At 39.3% G+C, this 13,503-nt stretch overlaps 1 protein-coding gene across 1 annotated transcript in view; it reads left to right on the forward strand.

Moving 5' to 3' along the window:
• cwc15 (CWC15 spliceosome associated protein) overlaps nucleotides 1–13,057 on the forward strand; it is a 114,775-nt gene extending 101,718 nt beyond the window's left edge. The window contains exons 6-7 of the mRNA XM_043691483.2: nucleotides 3,843–3,949; nucleotides 12,309–13,057. Coding sequence (XP_043547418.1) covers nucleotides 3,843–3,949; nucleotides 12,309–12,438 — 237 coding nt within the window. The 3' untranslated portion in view covers nucleotides 12,439–13,057. The remainder of the gene's footprint in view (nucleotides 1–3,842; nucleotides 3,950–12,308) is intronic.
• Nucleotides 13,058–13,503: the final 446 nt, after the last annotated feature.

Consider the following 13,503-nt stretch of genomic DNA (forward strand, 5'->3'; position numbering starts at 1 on the left):
TGTAATTGAGTCCCTTGGCCAGTATTGTTCTTTCCGTGTCTGTGGGAGAGGTTTTTAACCCAGGTGTGTGTTGTGGTGTCCACTTTGTTGTGTGTTAGTTTGGCCATTTTTTTCTTTTAGTGCCGTTTTTTTTGCGGTGTGTGGTCCTGTTCTGTCCTATGGTGACAGCCCGTTCTATGGTCTGGGTCCATTCCTGATTAGTGGTTTTTGAAATGATGGCACTCGGCCACAAACTCCATCAACAAACACATCGACCTGGACCCAATATACCGGCCACTACAGCGGACAGCTGAAACTGACAACCGGAAGCGGCAGGGACAGGCCACTATAAATGCCGGAGGAAACACCACAGAGGCGCTTCACAGGAGGCTCCCAAGCACTGAGGATGTCACCTAGAAACGTTTGCAACAAAAATTTCCAGCTCGGCGAACAGAACCACAACAACGAGCACCCGAGCTACAAATCTTCACCCAAACTTTGAATTTTAGGAGCTCTCTGTGCACCAGTGAGATCTCCTGGGAATACCAGGTTGAGCAGGCCTTGAGGGCTCTTGAGGTAGTGTCCTTACCTCTGACCAGAAAGTTCAGGTTGGTGTCCCATCTGCCTTAGATATACCAACATAAAATATCAAAAGCAAAATACTGCAAGTCTGGAGATCTGAATTTAAAAAAAAAACTCAGCAAGTGTGGCAGCACCTTGAAAGAGAAGCTTAATTAAAAAGCAAAAGTCTGATATGACTCTTCTTTGAAACAGATAAGTTTAGGTATGGCTGATTTCAGTTGTGAGAGGAAGTGTTTTACAAATCATCAAAAGTGACAAAACTGCTGTAGGAACCACCAATGAGAATGAAAAGTAACTTGTAATTTTACAATTATATTCAGGAACAAAAGGTATATCATGTTCAAAACTGACACCTTCAATATTGTGAACAAACTAATATACTGAATAACTTTGTCAATATTTAGATTAAAGGGAGAGGACAGAAACTGGCCAGGAATATCAAAATCAACACTCAAAAATTAGTTACATTAGGGAAAGTAGAGTGGCCAAGAGCAATGTGTGCCTCACGAATGTAGGTAATGTTGATATTACTGAAAAATAAGGAAGTGGCAACATGTTACAGTATTTTGCATCAGCATTTCAATATTTTTAATCAACCTTTTCAGATATACTATAACATATGTCTGATACAAGTGGCATTTAAACACAGCCCACACTTTGCCAGGGACAGTAGAGGAACTGCATATTATTTAAATGGACAAAGACTGCAGAAAGCTACAGAGCAGAGAGATCTGGAAGTCCTTGCTTGTGAATCTCAAAAAGCTGATATCCCGAGTTCAACTGTAATAGTGAAGGCAAATGGAATATTGATTTCTATTTCAAAAGAATTAGTGTGTGAAAGCAGGGAGGTTTTGCTAAAACTACTGGAGTGCTGTGAACTGTGTTTTGTGCCTTCTATCTAAGGAAAGACATGCTGCCATTGCAGGCATTCCAGAGAATATAACAGGTATAGCAGGAATATCTTATGGTAAGAGGCTGAGTAGGTTGGATTCATTGGAATTTCGGTGAATGAGAGACAACCTCATTGAAACATACAAAACTCTGAAGGGATTTGATGTGGAAAGGTTGTTCCATTTGCTGGAGAGTCTAGAACTAGAAGACATAATCTCAGAATAAAAGGTCATATTTGAGACTAAGATGAGGAGGATTTTTTTCTTGGAGGATAGTAAATATGTGGAATTCCTTACTGCAGAGAGCTGATTGGACTGTTTTGTTAAGTACATTCAAAGCTGAGATAATTTTTTTTAAAGGAACCAATGGCTTACCTCTGCTCCTAAGTCTTATGGACTTTTGATTCAAAATGCCACGAGAACCCTTATTGCATCATTGTTTACTATAGAGCAAAAGATTAGTTAAGCCATCCCAAGGAAACTATTCTAAAATTGGGAACAATATTTCATTAGTATCGGTGTAACCAAATTAACTGTATTGAAGAAAGTAACGACAGTACAAAGTAACAAAGTGACCTGTTCTTGAGGACTTAATGGGGGGGGGGGGGTTCATCCTAGGATTTCAAAAGAAGTCCTGACAACTTTTCAGATGCACTAAAGTTCTTTTGATTAAGAAGTCATTCCTTAATGTTGAAGTATTCCACAGCACTAATATTTAGGAAAGTTGAAAGGAAAACAAGGGAACTGTATACTAACCAGTTCTTCCCAACATTTTTTTTTGTTGGGAAATTAGTTGACAATGAATGATGGTGTGCATGAAAACCTTGAACGTTTTCAGTTGATCAGAACTTGGATTTGTGGAACATGGATCAAACCCAATGTATATGATGTTTTTGAAGAGATTCTATTGATATTGTTAAAAAATGATTGGTTTAAAACAAAATTTAATGCATTTTTAGTCATTTGGTAGTACAGAATTTAAGTAATACTGAAACAAAATGATGCATTGTATTGAAATATTGATGAAGAGCATTGGCAAAGTGTCTTTTTCTGTAATGCCCAAATTGTACGTACATATTTTTCTAAGACAACTAACTTGATATAAAAAGGGACTATTTTCAGATAGCTATGAATAAATTGTGCACTGAAATCAATTTCATTATCATTTTGATGTTTTACGATCTAAATTATGTTTTTGACAAATGACATTGCTCAAATTTCCCCCTCTTTCCTTTTTGGCAAAGGCCTTGTTGTGAAATCTCATATATTCTGTTGAGGTTTGGAATTATAGGGAAAATTGGACGCTATATTTTGAAAAATCATCTCTATATTGTTCAGTTCAGAGGCCAATTACATTTTTTTTAGATTACATTACAGTGTGGAAACAGGCCCTTCGGCCCAACAAGTCCACACCGACCCGCTGAAGCGCATCCCACCCATACCCCTACATTTACCCCTTACCTAACACTACAGGCAATTTAGCATGGCCAATTAACCTGACCTGCACATCTTTGGACTGTGGGAGGAAACCGGAGCACCCGGAGGAAACCCACGCAGACACGGGGAGAACGTGCAAACTCCACACAGTCAGTCGCCTGAGGCGGGAATTGAACCCAGGTCTCTAACGCTGTGAGGCAACAGTGCTAACCACTGTGCCACCGTGTAAAAGTTGTTAAAAATTTGTTCTGGTAGTTTGATATGGAAAAGTAACAGCTGTTGATTAAGGAGTCTAGTGCCTGAATTTTCACAAAGTCAGATGGGCATTGCCAAAATGGCACCACTGCTGCACCTGAATCAAAATGTAGCCAAAAAACCATAGGAACAAAAGAAACTCTATGTTAGCTCTGCCATTCAATGGAATGATAGTAGATTTGCAAACTAATTTCATAAACCCTCCTTTTTCTCATACTTCTGGTCAAAAAAACTTATCAACATCAGTTTTAAAATGAGCAATTCATCCATTTTCTCAATTTGAAAAGAGAATTCCAAATTTTAAGCATAATCTCAACTTTTGCTGCTTGGTCAGCGCCTAGTTCATATTAGCTGAGGAAGTGACAAGGACAGGTTGATTTACAGAGGCAGCTGCACATATAAAAGTGCAATAAAATGTTTTGTAATTGTAACATTGCAAAACACAACTCATAGGTTATAGGAATTTGTGAAAAACAGCTAAAGTACCAAAAGTGTGTCTTAATTATTGTGAATTAGAAAACCTCCATTGTGTTTTTGAGAAATTGAAAGAATTTATGCAGTTTGACTTGGAACACTCCCTTTCCTTGCATTTGGAGATAAAAATGTTCTTGCCGAATATCTGATCTGTAGAAAATTAACCTATCCATGAATGACAGATTTGTGAATACTCATAGATGACTGATTTTATAACTTCCATAGGAGCGTGAACAAAAAGCTGAGGAGGAACGAATTAGAATGGAAAATATACTTAGTGGAAACCCTCTACTGAATCTCATTGGACAGTCAAACTTCAAAGTGAAGCGGAGGTAATGTGAAAGACAATCATTTAGAATAGTCTCTTAACAGAAATTCTCATTACTGCTTGAATAGCCATATACTGTTTGTTTCCTATAAAAATAGAACATGGAAATGTATTTCTAATGTTCTCTATCCCTATGCTAAAACTTTTCTATATAGTTTTCAGTAGCTCTCTTTTATGATATTGTCAGTGGCAGTACTTTTTTCCTTTACCTTCAGTAAAATATGTTATTCCACTGTCGAAAAGTGTGGCATGGAAAAGCACAGCAGGTCAGGTAGCATTCAAGGAGCAGGAGAGTCGATGTTTCAGGCATAAGCCCTTCATCAGGAATATTGTGGGGTAGGGGAAAGGGGGCTGAGAAATAAATGTGAGGGTGTGGGGAAGGCAGCTGGGGGGGGCATGATGGTGATAGGTAGGAGGGGAGGGTGGAGTGTTTAGTGGGAACGATGATGGTAAGTAGAACAGTTCAAGAGGGTGGTGCCGAGTTGGAGGGTTGGATCTGGGAAAAGGTGGGGTGTGGCGCGGGGAGATAAGGAAGTTGGTGAAATCGACGTTGCTGCCATGTGGTTGAAGGGTCCCAAGATGAAAGATGAGTCATTCTTCCTCTTGTCATCATGTGGCATGGATTTGGCAGTGGAGGAGGCCCAGGTCTTGCATGTCCTTGGCAGAGTGGGACGGGGAGTTGAAGTGGTTGGCCTCAGGGCTTGTTTGGTATGATGAACTTAGAGGTGTTCCCTGAAACATTCCGCAACCACATCAACAGTTTCCTTATGTTTTTTCCCACCAACCTCATCCCAGGTCCAACCCTCTAACTCGGCACCGCCATCTTGAACTGTCCTATCTGCCCATCTTCCTTTCCACCTATCTACTCCACCTTCCACTCCAATCTATCACTATCACCCCCCGCCCACCTATCGCCTTCCCAGCTACTTTCTCCCCCACCCCCCAACCCCCTCCATCTTCCTATTTAAGTCTCAGCTGCCTTTCCTCCCACCAAATTCCTGATGAAGAGCTTATGCCCAAAACGTTGACTTGCCTGCTCCTCGGATACTGCCTGACCTGCTGTGCTTATCCAGCGCCACACTTCGCAACTTTGAATCCAGCATCTGCAGTCCCCACTTCCTCATAGATTCTACTGTATCCAGTTGTTTTCACAAAACTCAAATCTCGTAGAATAAAATTCTTTACGAGCCAGGAAACTCTTAAAATTTAAGAATTAGGAACAGAAGTAAATCACGAGCCCCTTGTGCCTATTTTATCACTCACTATGATCATGACTAATCTTTTGCTTCAACTCCAAGTAGGGACTTGTGCCTTATATACCTGGATTCCCTTTGAGGCCAAACATCTTGTATGTCTTAGCCTTCATTAACAATGAAGTATCCATATCTCTCAGATGAAAAGTTCCAAAGATCTACAATCTTCAATGTCTTCATCTATGCCCTAAATGATTAACACTTATCTAAACTGCATCCCCATTTTCTAGACTTCCCAGCCAGCAAAAGCAACCGCTGAGTCCACCTTATTGTGTCAACTAGATTAGTCCTGATTCTGCCAAGCTCCAGCATATATTTTATTGTTTACTCTGTCTCTTAATATATCCATTCAGCCTTGGAATAATCTAATGAATCTTTAATGTCCATTACTTAACTAAATGTATCCATCCTTAGAAATGTAGACCAGAACTCTGCACAGTATTCCAGATGTGGTCTCGCAAAGTCCTTTACAATTGTGGCAAGGCTTGTTTATTCTTGTGGAGAAAGTGAGGGCTGCAGATGCTGGAGATCAGAGCTGAAAATCTGTTGCTGGAAAAGCGCAGCAGGTCAGGCAGCATCCAAGGAACAAGAGAATCGACGTTTCGGGCAAAAGCCCTTCTTCCTGAAGAAGGTCTTGTGCCCAAAACATCGATTCTCCTGTTCCTTGAATGCTGCCTGACCTGCTGCGTTTTTCCAGCAACACATTTTCAGCTTGTTTATTCTTGTACTCACTCCTGTTACAATAAGGGACAATGTTGCCCTACAAATTATAACTGTGTGGTAACTTTGTATTCCTTGTGTGAGTATATCTGTATATCTCTGAATGTCAATATTTAAAAGTTTCAGACCTATTTTTAAAATATATCTTTTCGGTTTGCATTAACAAAATGAAACTTCTCATTTTTCCTCTCCATACCAGCCTCTGCCTCTGTTTTGTCCTCTCAGCTCACATTCTCACATTGCTTTGTCAGCAAAATTAGATACATAACTCTTCTCGTCTTTTATGTTATCAAAAACATTAGCATAGATTATAAATAGCTGTGGCCCCAGCACTGATCTTGCAGCACACTAATAATCATAATTACCTATTTTTAAAATGTCTTTTTATCTCTACTTTCTGTTTCCTAATCTAATTTTTAATCCTCAAGCAGTGCTTACATGTTATCACAAACTGCAAGAGCCATTGCATACTAACCATTTGTATGACCTTAAGACATAAGAGCAGAAATTAGGCTATTCAGCCCATCGAGTCTGCTCCACCATTCAGTTATTGCTGATGAGTTTCTCAATCCCATTTTCCCACTTTCTCCTCGTAACTCTTGATTCCCTTAATACTCGAGAGAATCTATCTGTCTATCTCAGTCTTAAATATTCTCAATGACCTGGCCTCCACAGTCTTCTGTGGCAATGAATTACATAGATTCATCACTCTCTGACTGAAAAAATGTCTTCTTATCTCTGTTTAAGAAGGTCTTCCCTTTACTCTAAGGCTATGTCCTCAGGTCCTAATCTCTCCTATCAATGGAAACATCTTCCCAACAACTACTCTCTCCAGGCCATTCAGAATTATGTATGTTTCAATTCGATCCCTCCTCAAACTTCTAAATTCCATCGAGTTTAGACCCAGAGTTCTTAAATGTTCCTCATATATACAGCTTTTCATTTCTGGGACCATTCTCATGAGCTGAAAATGTGTTGCTGGAAAAGCGCAGCAGGTCTGGCAGCATCCAAGGAACAGGAGAATCGACGTTTCGGGCATAAGCCCTTCTTCAGGAATCTCATTCTCATGAACCTTCTCTGGACACACTCCAGGGCCAGTATATCCTTCCTGAGAAGTACAGTACTCCAAATGTGGCCTGACTAGAACCTTATAGAGCTTCAGAAATACATCACTGCTTTTATATTCAAATCCTGTGAAAATAAATGCCATCATTCCATTTGCCTTCCCGACTCAACCTGCAAGTTTATCTTGAGAGAATCCTGGACTAGAACTTCCAAGTCTCTTTGCACTTCAGATTTCTGAATTTTATCCCCATTTAGAAAATAATCCATGTCCCCATTCTTCCTACCAAAGTGCATGACCTCACTCTTTCCCAAATTGCACTCCATCAGACACTTCTTTACCCACCCTCCCAACCTGTCCAAATCCTTCTGCAGCTTCTTGCCTCCTCAATGCACCCTGTCCCTCTACCTATCTTTGTATCATCTGCAAACTTAGCCAGAATGCCCTCGGTTCCTTCATCTAGATCGCTAATGTATGAAGTGAAAAGTTGTGGCCCCAACACTGAGGCTTGCAGAACACCACTTGTCACCTGAGAAGGACCTTTTTATCCTCACTTTTTGCTTTCTGCCACACAATGCCAGGTTATAGTCCAGCAGGTCTATTTAGAAGTACAAGCTTTCAGAGCGAGCTTCTGTCCATGCTAGCACCTTGCCTCTGACACCATGGGCCCTTATCTTACTCAGCAGCTTCCTGTGTGATATCTTATCAAAGGCCTTCTCGAAGTCCAGGTAAATAACATCCATTGGTTCTCCTTGGTCTCACTTGCTCATTTTTTCCTCAAAGAATTCCAGCAGATTTGTCAGGCATGACCTCCCCTTGATAAAACTATGCTGACTTTGTCCTATTTTACTATACGTTTTCAAGTATTCAGAAATCGCATCCTTCACAATGGATTCTACAATCTTACCCACGACCAAGGTTAGGCTAATTGGTTTGCAACTTTCCACCTTTTGCCTTATTCCCTTTCTAAAGGGAATGTCATGTTATTAATTTTCCATTCCTCTGGGGCCCTTGATTCTAGTAATTCCTGAAAGATCATCACTAACGCCTCTGCTATCTCTTCAGCTATCTCCTTTCGAACTCTGGTGTGTAGTCCATCTGGTCCAGGTGATTTATCCACGTTCACACCATTCATTTTGTCGAGCACTTCCTCTCTGGTGATACCCACCATACTCAGCTCTGCCCTCTCTCTTGAATTTTTGGGATATTACTCATGTCTTCCACCGTGAAGGCTAACACGAAGTAATTATTCAGTTCCTCAGCCATTTCCTTCTTCCTCTCTAGTGTCTCTCCAGCGTCATTTTCCAGTGGCCCAATGTGCACTTTTGCCTTCCCAGTCCTCTGGTTTCCCACTGCCCTTTGCCACATTATACATTGAACAGTACAGGTCCTTCGCCCCTCCATATTGTGCCAACCTTTTATCCTACTCTAAGATCAAACTATCCGACATACCCTACATTTTACAATCATCCGTGGTGCCTATTCAAGTGTCACTTAAATATCCCTAATGTATCTGACTACTACCATTGCTGGCAGTGTACCCACCAGTGTCTGTGTAAAGAAGCAACCTCTGACATCTCTCCTAAACCTTGCTCCAATCATCTTAAACTTATGCGTCCTTGTGACAGCCTTTTCTGCCCTTGGAAAACGTCTCTGGCTATTCACTCTATCATTTTGTATGCCTCTATCAAGTCACCTCTCATCCTTCTTCACTGCAACGAGAAAAGCCCCAGCTCCCTCAACCTTTCTTCATAAGACATGCCCTCTAGTCCAAGCAGCTTTCTGGTAAATTTCCTCTGTGCCCTCTCTAGAGCTTCCACACCGTTCCTATAATAAGGCGACCAGAACGGAACACAATATTTCAAGTGTGGTGTAACCAGGGCTTTAGAGCTGCAGCATAACTTCACAGCTCTTAAACTTAATCCCCCTGCTAGTGAAAGCTAACACACCATACACCTTCTTAGCAATCGTATCAACTTGGATGGCAACTTTGAGGAACCTATGGACGTGGACCCCAAGATCCCTCTGTTTTTCCACACTGCGAAGAATCCTGTCTTATGTGCTTTCTGTTTTGATTTTTTGCTATTCGTGACTTCTCTAGTCAGCCATGGTTGCCTCATCTTCCTTGTACAATGCTTCTTCTTCCTCAGGATGAATCTCTGCTGTGTCTCCTGAATTACTCCCAGAAACTTCTACCATTGCTGTTCCACTGTCTTTCCTGCTAGGCTTCTCTCCCAGTCAATTCTACCCAGCTTGTCCCTCATGCCTCTGTAGTTGTCTTTATTCAGCTGTCATACCGTTATCTCTGATTCTGTCTTCTCCCTCTCAAATTGCAGAGTAAATTCAATCATATTATTGCCTCCTAAGCATTCCTTCACCTTAAGCTCTCTTATAAAGTCCGACTCATTGCACAATACTAAATCTAGATCAATCAAGCAGACTGCTTCCTCCTGGATAGTATCAAGCTTTTTGAGTGTTATTAAAGACTTATTCATCCAGGGAAGTGGTGAGTATTCTGTTATATTTCTGATTTGTGCCTTGTAGGAGGCAGCTAGACTTTGGAAGTCAGGAGATAAGTTATACTCTGCAGATTCCTTACCTCAGACCTGGTCTCGTAGCCCCGTAATGTGTTGATGATGTTTAGATTCTCTGTTGTTGGAAGTAGTGATTACTTGCAGTTGTGTGGTATAAATGTTACTTGCCCCTTGTCAGCCCAAACCTGGATATCATTTAGGTCTGGCTACATTTTGACATGGATTGCTTTGATTCCTGAGGAGCTGCAAATAGGTGCTGAACGTTGTACATCATTGGCAAACATCCCCACTTCTGAACTTATACTGAAGAGAAGATCGTTGATGAAGCTATTGAAGATGGTTGGACCCAGGGCAGGACTCTGAAGAACTGCAAAATGATGTCCTGGAGTTGAGATACTGATCTTCAGCAACCAAAACCATATTCCCTTGTGTGAATCCATCCAGAGATCAGTTTTCCCTGATTCTCATTGATTGTAGTTTGATTGGAGCTCCTTGATGCCATTCTTGATCAAATGCTGTCTGATCAAGGGCATCAGTCTCATCTCCTCTTTGGAATTCAACTCTTTTGTCCATACTTGAACCAAGCCTGTAAATGAACTCAGGAGTTGAAAGACCTGTTGGAACTCAAATTGAACAGTGAGGAGGTGATTGCTCAACAAATGTTGCTTGATAGTACTGTTGATGACTCCTTCCATCATTTAACTAATGATCGAGAATACGTACACTCATGGGGTGATTGAATTTGTAGAGCATAGCTAGGCAACTTTATACATTAGTGAGCAGATGCCAGTGTTGTAGCTGTACTCAAATAGCTTGGCTAGATATATAGCAAGTTCTGGAGATGGTCCTTCAGTACTACTGTGGCCACTTCAGTATTCAACGACTTCAGTAATTTCTTAATATGATGTGGAATGAGTTGAATTGGCTGTAGTCTAGTAGCTGTGATGCTGAGGACCTTCTGAAGAGGTCAAGATGAATCATTAACTTGGCACTTCTGGCTGGAGATTGTTGCAAATGCTTCAGTTTTATTTTTTGATATTTCTGATATTCAGTAATCTTCATTGCAAGCATTGACAATTTTGTATCATAATGCTGAATAGGTTGATGAGTAAATTAACTACTTAATCGCTAAGATTTTTATATCTAGGATTCGATAGTTATGCGTTTGCTGCAATGAACATAGTGGTAGCAACTGCATTCCAAATCAAATAAAATTGTCATAAATTAAATTGGTGTGATATACTTTTTAGCTGAATTACTTTTAAGTAACTTTGAAGTTGGAACTCTTGGAGCTAAGTATTTGAACCATGAAATGATTTTATTGTTATGCAGTTCAGCTGTTTTTTAAAGAAAACCTTTGTACAATAATTTGATTAAAATGTATAGTCCTAGGTGCACTAGGATCTGAAAGAAAAGATACACATTCAGACTTGCAGGCAGTGCCCTATGTGGATATAACAATAGATTTCAGTGATAGATTAGTTTCTTATCTACAGCAGTGTTGAATGTATTGTTGTCTAATGATATACCATTATTTGTCCAGAAAGGTAAGATGAATATCATCTATCTTCATCATGTATTTCCCTGCTTGAATCGCCTTTTCATTCTGCTCAATTAATTTGCAATACCATTTAATTATTTCCTCATTTATGGCATAAATGACCACTATTACCAGAATTTACAGTTCATTGAGTGAGCTTTAAAGACTTTAATACATCGTCTCAGCTGATAGTTCAGCACTTACTTGGTACTGAATCTACTCAAAGGTTGTCCATCAGTTAAGACTTTATATCAAGGCTCTTGTTGCCCTTTACCGGTGGACGTGAATGATCTCATACCACTGTTGCAGAGCCACAAGATTTCCTGGTTCCCAATCCAGTGTTTATCACTCAGTTATCACCGCTAAAGCAGTTTCATCGATAATTCATTCATTGCTGTTTGTGAGAGCTTATGTGCATAAATTTGCCTCTGCATTTACATATATTACGCTTGTAAAATGCTTCGTTGGCTATAGTGCTTTGGTGCATTGAAATTGAGTGGTGCTTGTTCAAACAAAGGAAACAAATAGGAACTTCTGTTGAATCCTAGGTGGAAAAGTAACCTCATGACAGTATTCCTTTTAGAACAGTGGTGCCATGCACAGCTACATGATCTCACAGTCTGTGCTAATCTGCTTTGAACTTCCTTTAAAGTTTAATTTGCTAGTTCTGGCATTCCTCACAGATGTCATTGAGTTGTAATTTTACAACTTGTTTCATTTCAGAACAAAATTGATACATTTAACATTTCTAATGGGTGAACTTAAGAAATAGCGTTGTAGTTACACATCATGTTTTCTGTTGTGGAAAAGCCTTTGAAGCAGCTTGCAAACCAGTTATGTACAACGGTTTCCATGATTTGAATTCCCGTATTTTGTTGTTCATGTACTTCAATTTAGGCATACTGATGTTGCTAAATGGAGGTACCATGCTGGTTCTTGCAACGTTTATGTTTTGAGACTGATATTTCCACTTCACTATCTGAAAATATCATTGAAAAGTGATAATTCTGTCTTAAAAGACTCATTATAAAATGTGTACAACAATATTAACAGGACTGCATAGTAAAACGGGGATAATCTTTTAAGTTGTGCACATTACTGTGACGAGAATGTGCCAATTTTGGGAAGGAATGAATTTCAGTTAACCCGTGTCATTCCATGAAAGCTCCCACGGTGATGAATAACAAAAGAAAACTTAAGGTGTTTTGTATCTAGGTCATTAATGCCATAATGTAACTCTGTTTTCCTTTTAGGTGGGATGACGATGTAGTGTTCAAGAACTGTGCGAAAGGATTAGATGAGTCAAAGAGGGATAAAAGATTTGTGAATGATACACTTCGTTCAGAATTCCACAAGAAATTCATGGAAAAGTACATCAAATAATTAACATTAATAGTCTCAGAAATAATTATCTCTCCCTTCCGAGGACTCTATTTTATTCTCTATTTGTTTCCATGGATCTCGTATCAGCTAAACCTAAGACAATTAACATCAGCTTCGAAGTTTCTTTCAGTCCTGCTCTTAGGTATCAAGATATTAAGAAACGATGATGCACTTCATGAAGCACCTGATTTCTATTTTGTTGCATCCTGCTGCTGTACAGATGAAATCAAGAACTTTGTGGTTTAAGAGGAAGGAAACTCAGTTGAATTTGCATTCTATTTTTCATGCCATGTATTGCATCAGTATGAGATGCCAACTGAGTGTTTTTCTGACAACGAAAATTCAATTGATTTTTAATTGATGTAGTTAGAATATGATTTGCATATGCTGTTTTTTTTTCTGAGTAGGTCCAAAGACCTGTGTGTGTCTTGAAACATCTTGTAAATATCTGAGCTTATGAGCAATACCATTGTGTGTTAAAAAATAGATTGCAGTTCTGTTGGTGTAGTACAGGCTTTAAGGATGTAATTTCCATCTTGCAACCTACTAAGTAAGGAATAAAACATTTTGTTACTTGACTTTATCCTGATTTTTAAAATAAATTTTATTATTAAAATCACGTTAATTTAAAATTGCACTATCATTGTAAACAAAGTGAATTATTGATACAAGTTAAACTGTGAGTTTGTTGTGTGCCACACTTTAAGATTTCGTGAAGTATTAACATCAGCAGGATAAAATATACTTTTATCTGAAACAGCATGATTGATCAAGGATATCCATCATAGATTTGTTAAAAGTAAATTGAGTACCTTTTAAGTTAACTGAGAAAGTTGATTGAGGTAAGCAACACAGCTCAAGATTGTTAAGTTGTAGTTTTAGCATCTTGAACAATTGACTGTGAAATCCACTGTATATCTGCAAACTCAATTGTATTATCCAATATTATACAATCTTTTGGTTTATTGTATGATGTCTTTGTAATCCAAAGGATATTTTGTGCTTTAGAGTTTGATCATTCTGGGAATTTTGAGATCTTATTTACGAAATTAGACTAATAAATCT

This window comes from Chiloscyllium plagiosum, unplaced genomic scaffold (assembly GCF_037043375.1).
Source record: "Chiloscyllium plagiosum isolate Xiang-an unplaced genomic scaffold, Cpla_swu_hap1 HiC_scaffold_6, whole genome shotgun sequence".
NCBI classification, from domain to species: domain Eukaryota; kingdom Metazoa; phylum Chordata; class Chondrichthyes; order Orectolobiformes; family Hemiscylliidae; genus Chiloscyllium; species Chiloscyllium plagiosum.